The sequence below is a fragment of the Xiphophorus hellerii genome, chromosome 18 (genome assembly GCF_003331165.1).
Source record: "Xiphophorus hellerii strain 12219 chromosome 18, Xiphophorus_hellerii-4.1, whole genome shotgun sequence".
NCBI lineage: Eukaryota > Metazoa > Chordata > Actinopteri > Cyprinodontiformes > Poeciliidae > Xiphophorus > Xiphophorus hellerii.
This window is the reverse complement of record NC_045689.1, coordinates 26,838,208-26,859,006: the sequence shown is the minus strand read 5'-3', so window position 1 is coordinate 26,859,006 and position 20,799 is coordinate 26,838,208. Positions and strand designations below refer to the sequence as shown.

Here is a 20,799-nt window from a genome sequence, read left to right as displayed (position 1 = left end):
AAAACAAACAGAAACAACTGAGATGTTTTGTTTGCATTTTGGTGGACAAAGTGTCTGAAGTGAAGTTTTGTCATAGTGGCTAATTAGTCTTTTAAATTTAATTCTTGATTGATATTTAAAGTAATGTTTTATTTATTTTATGTTTTGACACAATGCAGCAGTCAGTCTGTTTCCCCTTTTCCCAAATACAGACAGAAAAATAATTTTATTTCCCTTTTGTTTATGGCTCACTCTAAGGACAGCCAGAGCTCCAATCCGAAATCCGTTTCAGGCTTTTGCCAAACTCGCTTGTCCCCCACCAGCAGAGGTTATTTGAAAAGGCACCATGCTTGATGTAGTGGTGGGTACTTGCCCACACTGTGCAGGGAAGTTGTTCTGACCCCTCTCTGTCTTAAAACCAAACCTCTGGGATTTCAACTAATATGTAATACGATGGATTTCCTCTTTCTGAAGGACCGCTTCTACACCCGCCGCTCCTGAAAGGGACTAAGTTTTGTGAGGAAGCTGAGAACAGAGTTTCAAAGGCTGTAGCAACTGAAGCAAAAGACATAAGTAAGCTGATATTTCTTGTGATGTCTATGTATTTTTTCCTCTCTTTATGTAGTGCATTTTGTTTCCTCGCTGATTCCTAATTGTGCACATTTCCCGCTTCACCAAGCTGCACACATCCTCCTACCTGTCACTTTACATTTACAGCTGCTTGGATACTGCTTACAGTATATAAGCAGCTGTGCACGTGTTCAACTTTAGGAAAACAGGAACCACCAACATTTCAGTTCTTATCTTTATTGCATCCCTCTATGATCAGACAGAAGCCAATTTCTCTTCCAGGATCATTTACATATATTTTTTAATGTTTTAGCCGTCTACCTGGGCTTCATTGCTGTTACAGTCAATACATAATCAGTATGACTGATGAGGCATTTTCTGCCACAGCTGAATTTGCTGCTTGTAGCTGGGGAGCACAACAAAGGCTTTTATTACACTCAGCCGGTAGCCATCCCAGTGAGAAAGAGGCTGGCACTCCCCCTCTTTCTGGTTCCCCCCTGTATCTGAAAGGAGAGTCCTTGGGGAGTTTTTTGATTTGATTTGAGTGGTTGACCGGGTGTGAAAGACAAAGAGGTTTAAAGTGACAGACAGCCGGTGTCACATGGAAAAAAAAAGCAAAGATTTTCTGTTTGCAGTGCTCCGTTTTCATACAAATAATCTGAATTCAACATACACCGGGTGTGTTTTTGTGGCTTTATGGAGCGGTTCCTCAAAGGCAATCAGGTGGTTGTCACAATTAAACACTTTCTGGTGAAACGCCGGACAGCAATTTTCTATCATGCCCTCACCAACCGTGAAGACTGCGTGTGTATGTGTGTGAAGGAATGCATCAGCCGTAAAGAAACTCCCTTGTTACTATGAAACTGGGAGTATTGTGAGGAGTGTATCAGCTTTCTGGTGTTGGGTTGTAGGAGTGGAAACTTGACTCTGTGGGCGCTCCGAACCCTCATGAATAAATGAACTTTACTTTAGAGGCGCGTACAGCAGGAGACAAGAGGATGGGTTGTTTGGGATTGAATGAAACACTCTCTCAATACACAGTCTTGTAAAATTATTCATGTCTCCCAAACATTTTAACATTTTGCTACAGTACAGCTGCAACATTCTATGTGTTTTTTGGGGGGGTGGGGATTTAAAACCAGAGACTAAAACAAACCATTATGAAATTATGAAATGGAAGAAAAACAGAAAATGATTTTCATGTTTCAAGACTTTCTTTTTCTCTTTTTTTTAAACATGTCCAGCAGTGTGTGACGCTCAGAATTGTTGTCTGAGTGTCAAGGTGAGGCCCCCAAAAAATTTGCTTTCACAAGTGGAGTTTCGCCATGATGCTCCACTTTATATGCTGTATAGATGTGGAACTTTGTTTGAAATTGCTTTGGGTTTATTTCAAATGTAATGGACGCAGAGGTGAAAAACAAAGGGGAAAAGTTGAGGGAAAGCTTTAAAGGGAAAGAAGAAGATAGAAGTGAAGGAGAGAAAGAAGCATATAGAGAACACAACTCTTGAAGTCTGCCTTTACACCCGCAGAAACAGAAAAAACAAAACCAAGAAACCACAACACCAAACAACAAACACATATATAATAACAGTTATAACATCATTAGAAAGTACATAGTACATGAGGATACAAAATCTAGTAAGTGGCAACCGCAGCCCAAGTAAGAGTGTATCTGACAAACACCAGCGTGTGTGGGGGTGGGTGTGTGTGTGTTTCCATTAGCTTAGCACATCTGCAGATTGAATTGTGATTTTCAAAACAATTCAAGCACAGTCAGAGTGGATAGTGATTGTTTGTGAACATCTATTTTAATTCCTTCTTAAGTTCCCCTGTTGCATTCAGTTTTGGACTTTGACTGGACCATTCTAATAAATGAATTTATTTTTGATAAGGAGGTCCTGTACCCCAGTTTAAACCTGCAGGAGGTTCTTCATCCAGGACTGTCTTTAATTTAGCTCCTCCTGACCCTGCAGAAGAAAAGCACTCACACAGCAACATGCTGCCTCTACTCTGTTCAACAATACACTGTAGGATGAGCAGTGCTGTCCTCCACACATAGGCCAAAAGTGGAACTATGATTTCATCTGACTTCAACACATTCTTTCACATTTGCTGTGTCCGCTATGTGGCTTGTGCCAAACTTTGAAGAGGAGTTTTTATTGACCGTTTCTACAATGGCTTTCTTTTGGTCATTCTGTCTTAATGGTCATATTTGTGGTGTGCATGACTGATATTTTTCATGTCAAAAGATTCTCCCACTGGAGCTCTGGATGTCAGCCGCTCTTTATAAGTTACCTCTTGGCTGCTTCTCTTATTAATGCTCTCTTTTCCCAGCCTGGTGGTTTAACTGAGCGGCCTCAGTTTTGTAGTTACGCAGTGTACCATTTTCATTTTGAACGATTGTTAGGGTACTGATAGAACAGTACTTTGAGGGATCTGCAAAGCTTCGTATATTCTTTTTTAAAAAATATTCTTGCTTTGAACATCTCCAAAACTTTATCGCCGACCTGTTTGTTCTCTGCTGTTCATGATGCTGTTTGTTCAGTAAACTCTGAAGAACATCTGAATACATTAACAGCACACTACACTGTATATGTTAGGGTTGTAATGTGGAGCTGCAAGGCCAAAACTCCATTCATCTAAGTTGACAACAATGAATTTGACACGTTTTGCAATATGTTGCTGTGCAGAAAATATAAGTGATTATGAAGGAAAGTAGAAACACTTTAACAGTGAAACTAAATATCAAACTCTGCAGAACATTTTTGGCATGTGTGACACATGATCTTACTTGACACTCAAGTTCACAGCAAAGTAAGTCAACCCCACCTCACGAACAGTCAATCATACACACACGCATGTGCCCACGTCAGTCTGGTCTTGCATGAAGAATTTAACCAAACAAGGACAAATGGCACATCTGCAAAACATAATGATGAATATTTATTTCCAACATTTATTTCCATCACTCTTAGAATAAATCTAATTTCATGACCTACTCATAAATGTTCAAAAGTCTGAGTATGGTGTTAAGAAATGTTTCACTGTCTGATCCCAGGAGTCACCAATCTGCTTATTTTTTGACCTATTTGGGTATAAGATATACCCTAGATTCTTTGTTTTTATGACTTGGTAATATGTCTTAAAAATGGCTAATCATTGGCCACCTTTGCAACACAAGAATGCCCCCCTCAGGTAACTCTACCAGGAACAGGTTAAAATATTACCTCTGGATGGAAACTTAAACTTAGGAAACTTGTCTTTTCCATAAGCCAATTGATTTTCTACCAGTACAACTATTTATCAAGCTACAAATGAAACTTAGTAGTTTGGCAAAACAATAAAAAGTCCTGTATGCACATAGAAAAGAAAATCAAAGCAAAAGCTGTAGAAGTGAACATATTCTAATGAAAAAGTCTGAGTTTATGATATTGCTATGACAGTATTTTAAAACCACATTTTTGTTTTCTGTTGTCAGTGCTTAAAGCAAAGCCTTCAATGAGTCACTGAGTGGGTGAGTCACTAAGTGTGAAAGCATCTGGGTGGCCATCAATGGGCCAAGACTGTTTACTCGGTTCTGGTAACTGTTTAACAAGCGGCCACAACTTACTGCTTTGACTCTGTAGAGCAGAGGTGCCCAAAGTTGGTCCTCGAGGGCCAGCAACCTGCATGTTTTGGTTCTCTCCCTGGTGGTCGTAGCAACTTCCTCAGCATGTCAATGTTCTTCTTAGGCTTTCTAACCAGTCATCATTTAATCCAGGTGCGTTAAACCAGGGGGAGAACTAAACATGCAGGATGCCGGCCCTCAAGGACCAACTTTGGGCACCACTGCTATAGAGCAAGGGTGTCAAATTCATTTTCATTTTGGGCCATATAAAAATCTGAATGTTCTTAAAGGGCCGGTTGTGCCAGAATATATTGAAGAAACCAGATGAACGGTTAAAATGTCAATAAATAGCCGTTTTTCCAAGATTTTGTGATTGTTTTAGTTGTTTTTTTTGCAATCAAAATGACAGATTTTGTAGTGCCAATTTAGAAATGTTTGTAAGGAATTTTTATTATGTTAAATGTGACTTTTTATTGCAGACTATGACTTCACATCAAGTAAAGGTGAGGCAGCAGTCACTTAAACTCAATGTTTTAGACCAATCTTGAGAAAATTTGCTGTAAAATAAAAATAATAAAAAAGTGGATATTGGTTGATTTTGTGTGAATTTTGCAGATTTGTGAAAACCTGGAAGGACTTATTGATGTAATTTGGAGTCTAGAGGGCCACGTGAAAAGGTCTGGTGGGCCAGATTTGGCCCCCGGGCCTTGAGTTTGACACCTGTGTTATAGAGCATAGAGGATTTCAGCCCATGTGATGTAGGGATCCTTACCATCCCTACAGGACAACAATACTGGGTCTTACACGAAGGTGAAACAAGTGAATGCACATCATGATTTCTTTCTGTTTTTCACATTAAAATACATTGTTTAGAAAAAATATCAGAATTTAATCTCTCATGTGCTGTATGTAGGAACATACAAGACCTTCTTCTCACAGCCCCACCAGACTGGCGGCAGCAGCAATTAGCAAACACCTGGTGATGCTGTAAGTCAGCTGATAATCATAATATGAGCTACTTCTCAGCCAACGCTCGTAAGAATGGTTATAAACGGCATAATGAGGAGCACAGCTGTGATCTCGTGCTGAAGGTATAGTGTCAGAAAGAGTAGGAGCTTCTTAAAGAGACAGAGGCCCAATTTTAAGGTGTTTAGAGTATGAGATCAAATTTCTTTTAAGTTATGCTTGATATATACAGCATGTTTTGAACAACTGAAGGTAACACAGTTATTGGATATTTCGATAAAATGGTGCTATGTGGCTAGAAAAACATAGTACTGCTCCCTTTAAAATCAGTTTGACAGAACATTGATGTAATACAGTAACTTTATAAAAGTACATTATAAAACAGTACATTATAAAAGAAAATGTGTGCATCAATATTTGCAAAAAGATGATCAGTAATAGATATGTACAAAAAAACCCATTTAGTTAAGTTTGTTGGTCTTTTGGAAAGGACTCCAGTTCTCCATACATTTTCAACAGGATTGAGGTTTGGGCTTTGATCATGTCCTGTTGGAACGGTGGACTTTTTCCAAGTTTTAGCCATCAGACACAAACTATCATTATCGGAGGAGAAGGAACCTCCGATGCTTAAGCTTACAATAACCTGGAAACGTTTGTAAAAAAAAAACAACCAACAACAAAAAATACAACTGCACTAACGTCTATGTTCAGTAATGAATATAAGAACATTTTCCACAACGTACATGTGCAACGTACAACATGTGTACATGTGCATGGACCTATGATCTGGAGTGGCTGCAGTTGTTCAGTTTCAGTAAAATAATGTGGCCAAAGAATGAGGCCCGCTGACTACCCGAATGACCAGATTGTTTCATCAGGGAATTTCATATTCCCTGACGGAACATGAAGTATTCCAAGATGAGAATGGCAGGACGGATCAGGGTCAAGTTGTGCAAAGTGGTTTAAGCAATATGAAATGTCATTTTTGCACATGGATTGGACCTTAACCCTAATGAGAATCTTTGGGATATGTTGGAAAAGAAAGATCTTGATGAAACCAGAAAACAACACTGGACGGAAATAATTCTTGCGACAGTGCAGAAGCTTATCAAAACGATGCCACAATGAATGCACGCCATGTTCAAAGCTAAAGTTGGTTCGATGAAACGTTAGTATGTGACTATTGACAAAAATTATTGTCTTCGATGCTGCCTCGTCGGCGCTTTCTCAATTTTTTCCCCAATTTGGAACCTTCAGGACAGAAATCCACTTCTAATCATAAGATCCAGCACAATGGTACTCCGTTAAACAAGGACTGCGTGTATTAAATCAACTACAAACTCTGCGGATGCTTCAATAAAACATGAATGCGCAACTGTTGTAAATAATGAATACAGACAGGAGAAAGGGGGGCATACTGAACTGCTGAACTCTTATTAGGTTTTGTTTTGTGTGTCATTTGCTATATTCCATCGAAACATCAACATGAAGAAATCTTTTCACTTAAAGGCATTCTCGACCTGCTTCCTGCCGGGGTGTCTGATCGAGTCAGTGTGGCAGGGAGGAATTTATCTTTGAGCGTCTCTTCCACCCTGAGAGAAACCCAGCAGAGACAGAAGAGCTGACCTCCCCTGAGGTTTCAGCTGATCAGAGGTTACTACCGTTAAATACAAACTAGAGAGTCATTCTACTAAATTCTCTGAATAACAATAAACAGAAAATTATTCATGTTTTCTTTTACAGTTAGAATTACATCAGCCACGTTTTTGTAGATGTTTCATGTAACTCTTATTTTTGTTCATATTGCTATATGCTAAAGACCTGCTGCTGTTTGCCGTCACCTTTACCCACAATTCATAAAAACGTCTATTTATCCAATTATATTCAACCTTTGAGAATATAAGATATTTGTTGATTTGACAAGAGTTTATGTTTCTGGATTAGGACTTGAACTTTGCTTCTTTTCTTCTCTGTCACTGCCTACTAAACACGTCTGCTGCACGAGCAAATTCAGAAGCTGTGTTTGCATAAGTTTGCATGAATCTAATGAACAAAGGAGAGATCCTGGTTAATCATTTAGTTTTATTACCACCCAATTTGACTCCTCTTTGTTCACTGCAGAGGTGACATCTGAGACTTCAGCTATGTCGTGGCTTTACTTGCCGGCTGCGGACTGGCCCATTGGCCTTTTGAGTCGAGTGTTACATTTACGGCAACTGAGATTAACGTGCTCAAAAATGACGTGCGCTGAATGGATTTGAGCGACTGTCACATACGTATTAAGAGTCCATAAAGAAACTTTGGTCCCAGTTCAATCAAACTCCTGAACTTTATACAGACCATGTCTCTTTTTAGCTATCTGCCTCTTAATTATCTGCATCACAGCCTATAAGTGCCGTTAAATCTCCAGGAGACAATGTGTCCAGTGCTCTGCTTCTTATGTTGAAGTCCTACTTTTAATTTGGGCTCTGTTATGAAAACATAAAGTCATTTATAGAGATTGCTGTATAATTAAGCTGTGAGGCCCAAGGGTCCGTTCTGTGTCTCCAGAGCAGCTTGGAGACGCTAAGACTCCTGAGTAGAAGCCGACTTTAATGACCAGATCCAGCGGCTTTCTATCTCTTTAGGTTTGTGCTATTCTTTTTTTTGTTGTTTGTTTCCAGTTGGAACAGAAACTAAAAGCAAGTTGTTTTTTTTTACTTGGTGTGGAATTCATTACATCAATTTTTACCCCTCTGTGTTTTAAGTGTAACTCTTGTAGCTACCATTCAAAATATAATACTTACAAGAAAATAAATTAATAAAATGCAGTTTTAAGTATACAGCAGTCTTCTAGTGTTTGGTATAAGTATTTCTACCAAACAGCCTAGAGCTAAATTGTGAAGTGAAAGGAAAAGGATAAATGTTTCAAACATTTTTTACAAAAAATTATCTGGAAAGTGTGGCCTGTGCCATTCAGTCTATGTAAATATGATACTCTTAATATCCACAAAATCCCTTCAGAGCCACCTAAGGATTGAAGACAGTCCATCCGTGTGTATTTTTAATTTTTTTTAAATCTTATTGTAAACTGTCCTGTGAAGGCTCAGATGAGACCAAAATGTGGTTTCATCTTCCAACATGGAAAACGTGTGCAGTGGAAAACATCTCCACGGCGAAACACGGAGGAAGCAGCATCACCTCTGTGGGACGCTTTTATTTGTCAGGGGCCAGGAAACATGTCAGAGTTGATAAGAAGATGGAGCTGAAAAGCTCTGATGCAGAGGTGGAGGGTAATCATGTTGAAGCGCAACAAACACCAGAGCTGAAACTGAATGATTTACTCAACCTTTGTGTGTTTTGGTTTAGTTTCATGTGTTATAATGGCCCATTCAAAGCCCAAACCTAAATCTTATTTCACCTGTTGCAAGTCTTAAAATTGATGTTCACAATCTGAATGGCTTTCAGGCATTTTACAATGTAGCACAGGCAAAAATATTAGTTTCTGAATCATACATACTACAAAAGATTGGAACTATAATACAGCGAAAGGTGGTCTGACCAAGTATTACTTTCGAGAACTTGAAAGAAATGCCATGCATCATTTTCCACTTCACAATTACAGGTTCTACTTTGTGTTGGTCATTCACATTAAATCCTGATAAAATACTTTTAAAATTGTGGATTAATTTTTTTTTTAAATATGCAGTGTTATGTAAAATCCTTTTTTAATTGCTTTACATTATGTTCTGATGTTATTCCCTCTTTTAAAAAATACCTGGAGTGTTGCTTTTATTCTTTCATGCATGTTTGAGAAATCCTTGAATCTCTCATGGCAACCATTCAGCTGTGCAAAACGCCTGTGTGGACCTAGTGCTGATTTCGAGGACGAAGCTCCTCCTTGGAGCCGCAGTTCCTAAGTTTCAGAGCTTCCGGCTCACAGAGCCGCCATCCCTTACTCAACTCCTTCAAACTAGCCAGCAGCAATTAGCAAACCTCTGGTGGAACTATGCTGAGCTCATTATACAAGCTACTTCTTAGTTAAACTCTGGTAAAACAAAAATTGTTAAAGGATTAGTAGAAGAACAATGTTGTGATGTTTTCCTGAAGGTCTGAGTGTTGGAAAGAGCCGGATTTTCTTAAAGAGACAGAGGCCAAATTTCCAGGTGTTAAATTACAAAGTCAGATTTCTTTCAAGTCATATTTGATATGCACAGCAACTTTATAACAACTGAAGGTAACATAGTTACTTCCCTGTGCTATAAAATGGCACTATGTGGCTGGATAACACATAACACCGCCCCTTTAAAAAAATTCTTAAATGATGCAATAAACAATCTAGTGCAACAAAGGAGGAGAAAAAGAGCATTAGTTGTTGTAAAACCAACCGTAGCCTGCATTACAGTCATGGCTCAAAGTAATGTGCTGGCAGGGTCAAAGGAAAATACTTTCACCTCAAGAATACTTGACCCCTAATCTCTACGTGTTCAACGGTAACCCCTCACCAAGTCGCCGGGTACCAGACGGCAATAAATATCCCGGAGGCTCCGACCCTTCCCAGAGCTGAGCACCTCTGGCGGGTGTGCTTCTAAGAGATAGAGACGGCGCTGGTTTGAAGCTTTAAATCAAGTGGACAGATGAGCAACAGGTGGGAAATCACAGAGTGCTGGCTGTGGGAGGATCCGCAACGACAAGAAATCAGGAGGACAAAGCGGAAAAAACTGGAGCTCTGGAATATCGGTTGATGGAAAGAAAGAAAGATAAACGAGAACACCTGTGGAGAGAAAGGGGGGAATTGAGGTAGGATGAAGGGTATAACTTAACTCCTCCCTTCACTGCAAATAAGTTAATCTGTTTAGCATAAAATTAAATTTTTTATGCCCCATTCTCATTCTGAAGCAGCACATTAAAAGACTTTTTTCTTCTCCGTCGTAGGTAGGGGATTTGTTTTCCTTCCTCTTCCTCTCGCCATGAGCTCCCGGGTCGTGAACAGGAAAGGAGAGCCACAGTACCGGCGGCACTTCCTCACAGACAACAGCATCTTTCAGGGTAACTATCAAGAGGCACACATGATCTAGTGCAGAGGTGTCAAACTCCAGTCCTCAAGGGCCGGTGTCCTGCAACTTTTAGATGTGCCTCTGCTGCACCACACCTGAATAGCATAATTAGGTCATTAGCAAGGCTCTGGAGAACTGATCTACACAAGGAGGAGGTAATTAAACCATTTCATTCCAGTGTTTTGTACCATCCAGTGTTTTGTAAGCACTTTGTATTGCCTTGTTGCTGAAAATGTGCTATATAAATAAAATTACCTTTACCTGTGGCACATCTAAAAACTGCAGATTGAGGACTAGAGTTTGACACCTGCGATCTAATGCATGAAGCACAAACCAGAAACCAGGCTGATACCATCATATGTACAAGGAGTGAACACTAGAGGGAGACTCTGTGACATATCTGTGTTTGATAGTCAGCTTTTTTAAATATCACAACACAACCAATACAACTGTGTGGCATTGCACCAATGCATTATGGGGGTAAATATGCGCATAAATAACATAGTTAGCTTACGAATACTTGTATTTATTGCTTTAATTTTAAGATGAGTTGTTATTTCTGAGTATTTCCACTTTTGTTGTCTTGTAAAACATAATGGATTACCCTTCTAGTTATCATCTGGACACGTCGTCTGGAGCATTTATACACCCTGCTGTGCTAATGTTCTACTGGATAGAAAAAACACTGGATCTAAACTCTCCCATCCCCTGAAAGCTGAGCTAAATCCAGATGTTTTGCGGGATGAGCGTGATCTTGAGCTGGAGGTTTTGACACAGTGAGACTTCCTGCTGACCAGGCCACCGGATAAAATTGTGGAAAATCTGATAAGTTGGTGTGTCTCTGTGGGCTGTCGTGCCCACTGCAGACAGACCTTTTACTGCCTCACCTAGACAGCGACCATCTTTTGTGTGCTTTCAAAGGTAGAAAAGAAATACTGGCTCAAGAGCCTCTGTGCTCTTCTGCAGGGCAGGAGTTCATCAGATTAAAGAGCTGTCTGTTTCCTTGTCACTTCTTTTATCACATTTTAGACATAGACACAGACAGATTTCATTGTCATTCAACTGTACATTTAAAAATGTTCAAATTAAAAGAAATTTCATTGCAAGGCTCCAATAATGAATAAATAAACAAGTAGTAATAAAAGTCTCAAATATATATAATAAAAGATTGTTTAGTATCCTTATGGCATGAGGGATATAATATTATATATTAAGATATATAATATTTTGCATTTTAAACAGACTTATTCAGATTAAAATGTTCTCTGGGCGAATTATGATGAAGTAAAAGCAATTGGCTTACTGATTTTGATACATGCATTTGCTCTTCTAAACAGTTATGTAAAAATTCATTATTTTAATTGCAATCTAATTGCATGCATTTACTGTGTTAAAGCCGTCATAGTGGTTTTCAGTGATGTGAAGGAAAGAATTATGATGTAAAGGTCCAGGTTGATTTAAATCTCTTAATTCTTACATCCAACAAGCAACCAAAGTTTTTGTTATATTGCAATATTTTTTTCATTTCTGGGGCAAATGGGTTTAAAGGCATTATTTCAATTCAATTCAGATTATTGATACCAGCTCAAGGCACTTTACAAAAATACTTTTGATTTGACTAATTTGAAAAGTAAAATTAGCATTAAAAGTAATTATTTTTACCCATCTAATCTTGGGGTTAGTGATAGGAAGGTGAGCTACACCCTAGGCAGGTCCATGAACGCCCAACCACACTTGAATAGTTGAAATACACAAATACTTGTGACACCATAAAGAAAATGCCTATTTTAATAGTTCAATCATCATATAATATAGATTAATACACACAGTGGAAACTGTCTTGCCACTACAGCAGAAGCTAACTACCATGGTTTTCTTTAGGGCTGCTTTTTGGGGCACAGCCAGGTCCCGGTCAGAAACAATCAGAGCCAGAAGGAAGGTTTTAGTGCTGCCAACCACTCTCATGTACGTGCTAATCAATGTGCTAATGGTGGAGCAACAACTTACAGTTACACTGGAACTGTTTATCTGCTGTCATCGGTGGCCATGCTAACTAGCCTGCACATTCACGACAGGCAAGTATCATGTTTGGGTCTACTTTCTTTGCCCACATGCCAAACACCACAGGAGAACAGGAAATCAGTTAAAGACTGTTTATTGAAATATAAAAATAAATCAGAGTGAGTGTGTGTGTGGTCCAGCGGGTGGATTCTTTAAGACGTCGGCACACTATGGAGAGACGATGAGTTTTAAATATTTGGAAATGGGAGTTGTGAGGATGAACTAGAGCAATCTTACTTGTGGAGACGATGATTTTGGTCCGGGGGGTTTCGACTGCAGGTTCAGGGCAGGGGCCCTATAGAAAATCCTAGAGTGGTCCAGGTTCCAGAGGGTGGCTTGGCTGAGCGGAGTCCGGTGGGAGATGGGCTGGCTGCGGTGGAGGGCGGACAGGTAAGTTCCTGGAGTCAGAGGAGCGGTGCGACTGCCAGCTGAGGAAAACAGGAGAGGAGGATGATCACCAGGAGAGGAGGATGGTGGAACTCGGGTAACCAGTAGGTAAGATCCACGGCGTCACGAAGGAAGTGAAATCCAAAGCCAGGACTAGATCATCACGAGGAGGATCCACAGCTTCACAGGGAAAAACACCTGGAGAAGGAGGACAACGAGGAATTACTCAAAATGTTTCTCAAGGAAGAAATCTCAGAGAGCTAACTCTGGAGGGCTCAGAGTACCGTAGAAGGCTAACACTCAGGCGTCGAAGTGCTGGCAGTCAGCTTCTCTGATGCTCCTGGAGATAATGAGATGATTGAAGACAGGTGCGTGGAATCGTGGGAACACCTCTCCAGGTAGGCAGCCTCTGGCACCATCTGGTGGAGAAGCGGTGGCGCAACAAAAGAACCCAAACAAAAAATAAAACCCACAAAGAAAAACAAAAAACCCTGGAACCCGACAGCAAGGTTGCAGGTAACTAACTGTAGCGGAGCAGAGAGCTGTGAACAGCACATACACCAGAGTGATCGACCGCGCTAGGACCCTCCTACCAGCTCTGATTGGTTGTTTCTGATTGAGCGGTGGCTCTAGGACCACAGCGAGAAAGCAGAGGAGCTTGATCTTTTCACAGATTATTTTGTATTCTATTGTACTGTCAGGACATTGTGACCGCTTTAACAAATATTAAAAAAACATAATGTTTTTAAATAAAGGTTACTTAACGCAATTTTAAGCTAGCAAAAGTTAAAGCTGGAATATCCGGAGAGAACTGTTGCTATGGGGGAACATTTAGCACTGCATAATGTTGCATGTCTATGTTACGTTTATGACCAGTTTGCTTTGCCAAATTATGAAGTCTGAACATGACAAACTTCAGTTTGCGCTAATGGCTAAGTGGGTAAAAGTCTATTGTTATTATATCATTGACATTATGATCAGTTCTTTTGGTCAAAGTGTGACGGTAACGCTGGCTTGCACTAATTAGCAGGTAAAACACTAATGCACTCATTCTCTATTGTCAACTAAAATCATTGACACAATCAACTGATGTTAACATAATTTAACTAATTATTGTAATTAGCATGACCATAACACATGCTTTTACCATATTGCCATTTTCTTTGGTCATCACTCCACCAAACCTCTGCAACGTTCAATTCAATTGCTTTAAAAAAGAAAAAACATTTTTTACTCTTAAAGAAAGCTTAAAATAGGTTCTAACTTGTATGTTAAGAGTTACAACATTTAATTTTGCCTTGGGATTAAAAAAAATATTTTTCAGCTGGATTGATTTGGTTGTTGCAGAGGTTTGTTGACGTCTAATCAGGTTCCATAGTTCAAAGGGGAAAATAATGATTCTCCAACTTTCCTTTCTATTAGAACAAACTGGGTCAAAATGTTTTCATCCACTGCTTTGCTAAAACTACTCCAGTCCTGTCCAAAACGCAGAGACCCGGCATTTGGGTTAAATAAATCACTCCGCAGCTGTTAAAGGGTTGTAACTTTGCAACCCTTTCTGATCTGTCTGCATCCCTCATTTCACTGGCAGCCAGGCCTTTCATGTCAGCCAAGGACCGTTTCAGTAAACATGTGTTTCTCTCTTTTTCTGTTGTTTTCCCACATGACTTTCCTCTCACTTCATTTCCCCGCGACCCCCCTGATCCCAGTGCATTCCTCTGTTCATTTTTGAAATTCAAACTGGCTGAATGGTTCTGCTTTGGTCATGGTCCATAAACCAGTTATGGGGTGAAAACTTAGATTTTTAGGTAGCTGTGAACACACAGCACCTTGCCTCGTTCACACCCATTGAGGTTTTCAAATTTTTCTCAAATTGCAGCAAAATGAAGATAATTTTACGGACATTTTATGTGACGGACACAAAGTGGTGCATTAGTTTGAAGCAGAAAGAAAACGACTTATGGTTTTTACTTATGGTCTTCTATGCATTTGCATTCAACCCCTAAGAGTCAAAATGTCATGCTCAGCCAGATTTGATGGAAACAGCAGTTTCAAAATCTTCTGGACTTTAGCTAGGCCATTCTAACACATCTGCATGCTTAGAGCTAAACTGACTTCTAAAGGGTTTCCTTCCATGATGGCCCTGCATGTTTTGCTTTATCCAACTTCCCATTAATTCTGACTGTCTTCTCTGTCCTTGCTACCCCCCCATCCTCTCCACAGAGTGATGCATGTCTCATTGGGGTATATCTACAGAGTAATGTGAAGTGTTGGTTCACCCCAAACATGGTATTTTATGTTTAACCAAATCGGCTTTAACTTCTTTGCCTTTATCTGACTTGAGCACCAAAACATTTTGTGTGCCTGCTGTGGCTTTGTTTGTGCCAAACTGCAAGCAAAACTTATTTCTTTCAGTAATGGCATTCTTCTTGTCGCTAAGAAGCCAACTACCTGTTGACCTGTGGATTCCTACAGCTTCTTCACAGATTTGTTTAGGTTTTTTTTTTTCTCTGTATTTTTAATGCGATTGAGATGGTCTTTACCAGATGCGTCTCTCAAAAAAACCGATATAACTGTATTTTATTTTGGGGTATCAGTGTAAAACATGCGCGTCTTTTATTTCTGGGAAGAAAAAAAAAACCGGGAGAAATGTAACGCATCTTTGTCTTTTCAGTTTCCCATTACACGCTCAACTTTTGTGTTGATTCGCTTGCACAAAATCTCCCGAAGGAAAACACGTTGGATTTTGTGCGTCTAACGTGTCAGAAATGGGAAGAAAAGAGCAATCGGTGGGGAAGCCTCAAATATCTGATTCTGAAAAAAACAACAAAATCACAGGCGCACACCCGTGAGGCAGAAACAGATGCGTTTTGCTGGTGGGGATGGTTCAGGCTGATCGATTAGGTAACCTCTGGGACGCTCCTCTTTCCCGCAGCACTAAATGACACGGGCTTTCCCTGCGTGGAGCAGTGAACGGGACCAATCTGGGAGCTCCAGACGGACGAGACTCGCATTGGGGAAATGACTCAACCGGGAGTGATAGGAAAAGGCACACAAACACGCACTCGCGCACAGTTTAAAAGCTTATTTTTATTTTCTTTAAAAAAATTTTTAATGCCGACGCCACAGTTGGGTTTCTCTCTTTCTTTCTTTCTCTCTCTTTCTTGGGAGCGCCGGTTTAAATTCCCCGCATAAACCGAAGAAGATCCGAAAAGAGACAGACGGCGTAAAGTGGGTCACCGCTGCGCATTGGTGCCGTTTTTGTTGCATTTTTCAAACAAAAAGAAAAACGAAAAAAAAGAAAGAGCATACAAAACAAGCGGATGTGGCACCAAATGTTTCTCTTATTTTCTGGTAGGGAATTCACATTTGGGAAGCAGATGAAATGCAATAATTGCCACTACTCTGGTGAGCTGTCCACCCACCCCGCCACCCCTCGCCTCCTTCCTTCCTTCTCGTTTTTGCGCGCTGTATCACCCACTTCTCTCTCTCTCTCTCTCTCTCTCTCTCTTTCTCCTTCCCTCCCTCCCTCCCTCTCCCTCCACGCCCGTCCTGAGCTGTTGCTTATTGACATCCAAGTCTCTGTCAGCCCCGTCGAGCGTGTGAGGAATCGGCTTATCGGTTTCCCGCCGCGGCGTTTGCGCCTGATGAGGGCAGAAGATATGCTGCGCGCAGACCGGAGGATGAGGATGAACGAGGTTTAAGGGGCGGCTGGGGGCGGGAGGGGGGTCGTCTGGAAGAAAAAGGGGGGGCCAAGAAAAGTGACACTCTGTCCTCATGGCGCGCTTCTTTTGAAACGCCTCATCATCATGGAGGCACTGGCATGTTGGCATTTGATCGCTGCCACAAATAGGGAATAAATATCGGAAGAAGAAGAAGAAAAAAAAACATGCCCAAAGCGCACGGAGGGACAACTCCAGATCTAAATGGCGGAGCTTGAAGTTAGCAGAAATCTGAGTTTGGAGAGGGGTAAGTGAGCCTTCTGGCTCATCCTTCTGTCTCCACAATTTTTGGTAGAGGCTTGTAGTGCCCAGTTTACCCCCTATTGTGCTGGCGATTGTGCAGAATTTCATCACCAGCGCAGAAACAAACAGTGAAGAAAGGAGCGTTAATTGGATGACTGAGTATTTGCATCGGGGAGTCATCAAGCAAAACCGATGCATGGGAAATTTTGGGATGCAGGCGACGATTTTTGATGGAATTTCATTTGCTAATTTAAGAGATTTAAGCCCGTCATATGAGAAATGTAAATGGTGGGAGTGGGAAACTGTCCCTGGTGCTGAAATTATGCCCCCCCCCCCCACTTGCACCTGGCACTAGGGGGAAGAAAAGCATCGTAATATCACTTCAGTTTGCCAGATTATTCACACTCCTTGTTGAAATCTGTCCATTCCTGATTTATATGTCCGGTCATCACACTGCCTTGGCGTGAAGCTCGCCGAGAAACCGATGAGGCCCATATCTCTGTCACCTGAAACGGCAAACAGAGAAAAAGATTATTTTAGACATCAGCAAACCCCTCTGAGGAGGTGCAGGGGCAGTTTGAGCTCCACGTTTCATTGCACATTAGAAGTCCTGAAAGGTTTCATAGTGACCACTTTGCAATGTGTCAAAAAATATACGACGGGGCCCTCTCACCTGAAGAAACAGGGATGTGTCAAACCGTCAGCATTTTACCCAGAGCTTCTTTCTGTTGGGAACCACTGAGGTCTGACGCCTGCCTCTCCTCGCAAGACAGTCACTCGTTTCTTCAGTTCTGGCAACGCTCTAACTTGATGAGCTGGATGCAAGAGCGAAAGGAGGGAGAAAATAGGAAAAATTGGGAAAGGGGAAACAAAATAAAGGTTGGAGCATCATCAGTGGCAGCTAATCTCCTCCACATGGAGGGAATGGCTTTTCCATGTAAAATCTGCCCGCCCCCCTTATGTGTTTCTATTGTGCTGCAAATGATGATGAATCTCAGCACGTTCACTCGGATTTGTCTCCATTCTGTTGTCTGTGCCAGATCCTCGAGTAGCTGTAGGGCACACACTGCAAGCAATCACCAGGAAGGGAACACACTGTCATCTGTTCAAACCTTACTTCTGCTTTTTACAGTTTTCCTTTCCTTTCTTTTCCTTTCCTTTCCTTTTCTTACATTTCCTTTCCTTTCCTTTATTTTGCTTTCTTTTCCTTTCCTTTTGCTTTCCTTTCCTTTCCCACTCGCTCCCCTGGGACCATCATGCGCACACGAGATTTTTCACACACTCTGACTTACTCTATCTGTTTCTTCCATCTTCACCGCAGGAGCGTCACACTTTTTCACACTTCAAACATTTCCTGGCACGCATTCTCCAACTGTGCGACAATAAAAAAAACAAAAAAAAAACAAATTCAGATTTTAGGGTTCGGTGGCTTCTGCTACTCTTGGCAGAGAAACACCTGTATCTACACGGGAAATGGTAAGAAAGTTATCCACGAGAATTGGAATTATCATTTCATTTTCTCGAAATGTAATCAGTCTTGAGCGTGTCTGACCTTTTTTTAAGCCTCTGTTGGGTTAGAAGAATCTTGTATGCAAAGCAAAAAGTTCAGCTTTGCTCTCATTGCAGGATTCATGCTGTATTCCCTTATTATAGCTTTCCTTACTTCCTGCTGCTTTTAATAAAATGTCCAGTTTGGGTAATCTCTCGTTGCCCTTCACCCTTTCCCGGGGTTTGGGCCACCAAAGGTAGAATCCCAGAGATTTCTGTCCTATGGCCATTCATTCTTGTCTCCATATTTTTGACGTCTACCTCTAGATCTCGTCGCCAGGTGTTTTTCTGGACGACCTCTCTTTCGGTTGCCTTGGCGCTTCCACCTTGGATCCTGTTTGGTGATGTTGGTTGGCAGTTTGGGTAGATCATGTCCTGCCCAGCGAAATCTTTTCTTCCTGATTTCTGCTTATGGTGAGAGTTGGCAGGTCCTTTTAGCTTGATGTTGCTAGCTGTGTTTCCATTAGAAATGTGCACAGACTTTTGTCGATACTCTGCTAATTAATCTGCGATTAAACACAATTTCACGATTGTGGTGCTTCCAGTAAATATGAAATGCAGTTGAAATCACACTTGAATAAGCTTGTTGAAGTGATAGGTCATTAGAAATCATGGTGGCAACAGATGTAAATACATGAACTGCATTTGTACTTCAGCCGTCGGCGTCTTGTTCAGGCGTTGGTACAACAAGGCCCTGATACTTGGGACAAATGCAGCGTTTTGGGTAAACTGTAGTTTCAGATTTTGCAGAAGAGCTAGACTTTTAAATGACAAATTCAACTTTTGATTAACTGTGCAATGCTGCTCATTCTCCAAGGAGATCAGTGAGTAAAAATAAGCGAGTTGCTGCTGTACACAAGCTAGTTTGATGCAAGATAAGTGTTTCCATCGCAGTTTTGCAAAGTGTTCACATTTCGATAGAACTGAAAAACCACCTCACATCGGCGCAAGAACTTTATATCAAAAAACATGATTTTTTTTATTATTGTGCTTCCATTAAGCAAATTTGTTTTCGTAATTTCAATTTGCGCAATCGTATGGTCAACGGAAATGCAGTTACAGATAGTGTCTGGCCGGAAAATGTGGAGAATTCTTCTGAGGCAACTGTTCAGGAATGTCTTGGAGGCTTTGCATGGCCTGCAGGTTTCAGCGGCACTGACGTCATACTGGGATTGAACAGTCGGACCCGGATGACCCAGGTACTCTTGAGCTGGACGACGGCGACTCTTGCTTTGCCTGTCCTTGCCTTGTCATCTCCATCTGTCAGAGGACTTCCATTAAGGGTTTGATTGGCTTTGATTGGAGTTGACTTTAAGGATTTCGCTTTGTCGAATGCACATCAAATAGTTGCCCCGTCGACAGAGTCTTCCCACTCGAGCCGTAGATCTCTGCAGCTCCTCCAGAGTTGACACGGACCTCTTGACCTGCTACACTGACCAATGCTGCCCATCCTGTTGTGTCATTAAAGCACCACAGAGGCAGCCGTGGCACATGTTTTCCGTGACATCAGACAGTTTGCGTGACAGTCTGTCTCTGCCGCCAGAGATACTGTATCTCATTTGGCGCAGCAACAGGGAGAGAAGAGAAGAAGCTTTAACCTGGCAGGAACCGTCAGCATCAGTCGCGATCATAATGTGCACATGAAACAGGCGCATGTCGTCCACAGCGCACACAGACTTCACTTTGCTCCTTTGATGTCTGTGCTGCGCTGCGGCAGTCAGGGGGACACCTCCTCCCTCCGTCCCCCCTCCGGTAACATCTCCTGTGAATGCATTATCGTTCGGCTCTGTCGTGTTTATTTTCATTCTGGCGCCTCTCCTCACTCTGCACCCCCGGAGGCGCCGAGGAAACCATTTGTAGCTTTGGTGACTCTAGTGCTGCCTTAAGCGGGATTAATTAGGCAAAGCGAGTAGCCGTGAGATAAGAGCGCGTCTTTCTCTCTTTTTGCTCCACCATTTCTGAACCTTTTATGTTTCTAATAGGTGAGTGGTGTGTATTTAAAAAAAAAATATTTTCCCCTCACTCTGTTTTAGCATCATTAGTGTGCTGTAAACCGGTCTATATTTTAATAAACCCCTTTAGGTGTGAAAGGTAAAACGCAGGTTTTTATTATTATTGCATTAGAATGAAAGTGCACAGAACTGCACTGATGAGTTGTCAGTTCAGCTGGGATGCAAACCTCCTCATTAAGGATTTGGTGCACACATGTAGTGCGTCTATTGACAGGCCTGGTGTGAAAACAGCTTTGAAACAAGTTTATTATATTGCAGTACTAGTTCTTAATAAAAAAAAAAAAACAACAACAAATAATAATTAAGTTACTTTAAATAATAATAATACAAAATACTTTACTTAAATGTTACCTTGGAAAAATCCTGTTAGGAAATAACTGTTTTTCACAAACTACTAAGCAGATTAATCATGATGAATCAATTATTGAAATAATCGTCAACTAATTCACTAAACGATTAATCGTTGTCCAATGATTTTTGGATTATACAGACGCCAAAAAAGCAATTTGCTGACAGAACAACAGACTCAGAGCAGTAATGAAGCCAAAACTTATAAAAAATATATATATACATTTGCATTTAAGAGAAAAAAAGCAACTTTTTCTATAAGTTTCTTTTACTCAAAGCTCCTCTGTGGCTTTGATTTAGCTTCAAATACTGTAACAAA

The 20,799-nt window shown here is 40.9% G+C and overlaps 1 protein-coding gene across 2 annotated transcripts in view; it reads left to right on the top strand.

The window, feature by feature from the left end:
* The first annotated feature begins 139 nt into the window (after nucleotides 1–139).
* The window catches only part of plch1 (phospholipase C, eta 1), a 76,432-nt gene continuing 55,772 nt past the window's right edge, over nucleotides 140–20,799 (top strand). Inside the window, exons 1-2 of one of the 2 annotated variants that reach the window (XM_032545298.1) lie at nucleotides 140–552; nucleotides 10,038–10,151. In XM_032545298.1, the coding sequence (XP_032401189.1) occupies nucleotides 10,073–10,151 (79 nt within the window). In that variant the 5' untranslated portion in view covers nucleotides 140–552; nucleotides 10,038–10,072. Of the gene's footprint in view, nucleotides 553–10,037; nucleotides 10,152–16,364; nucleotides 16,577–20,799 lie in introns of those variants that run through there. The other variant, XM_032545299.1, reaches the window with a different exon arrangement.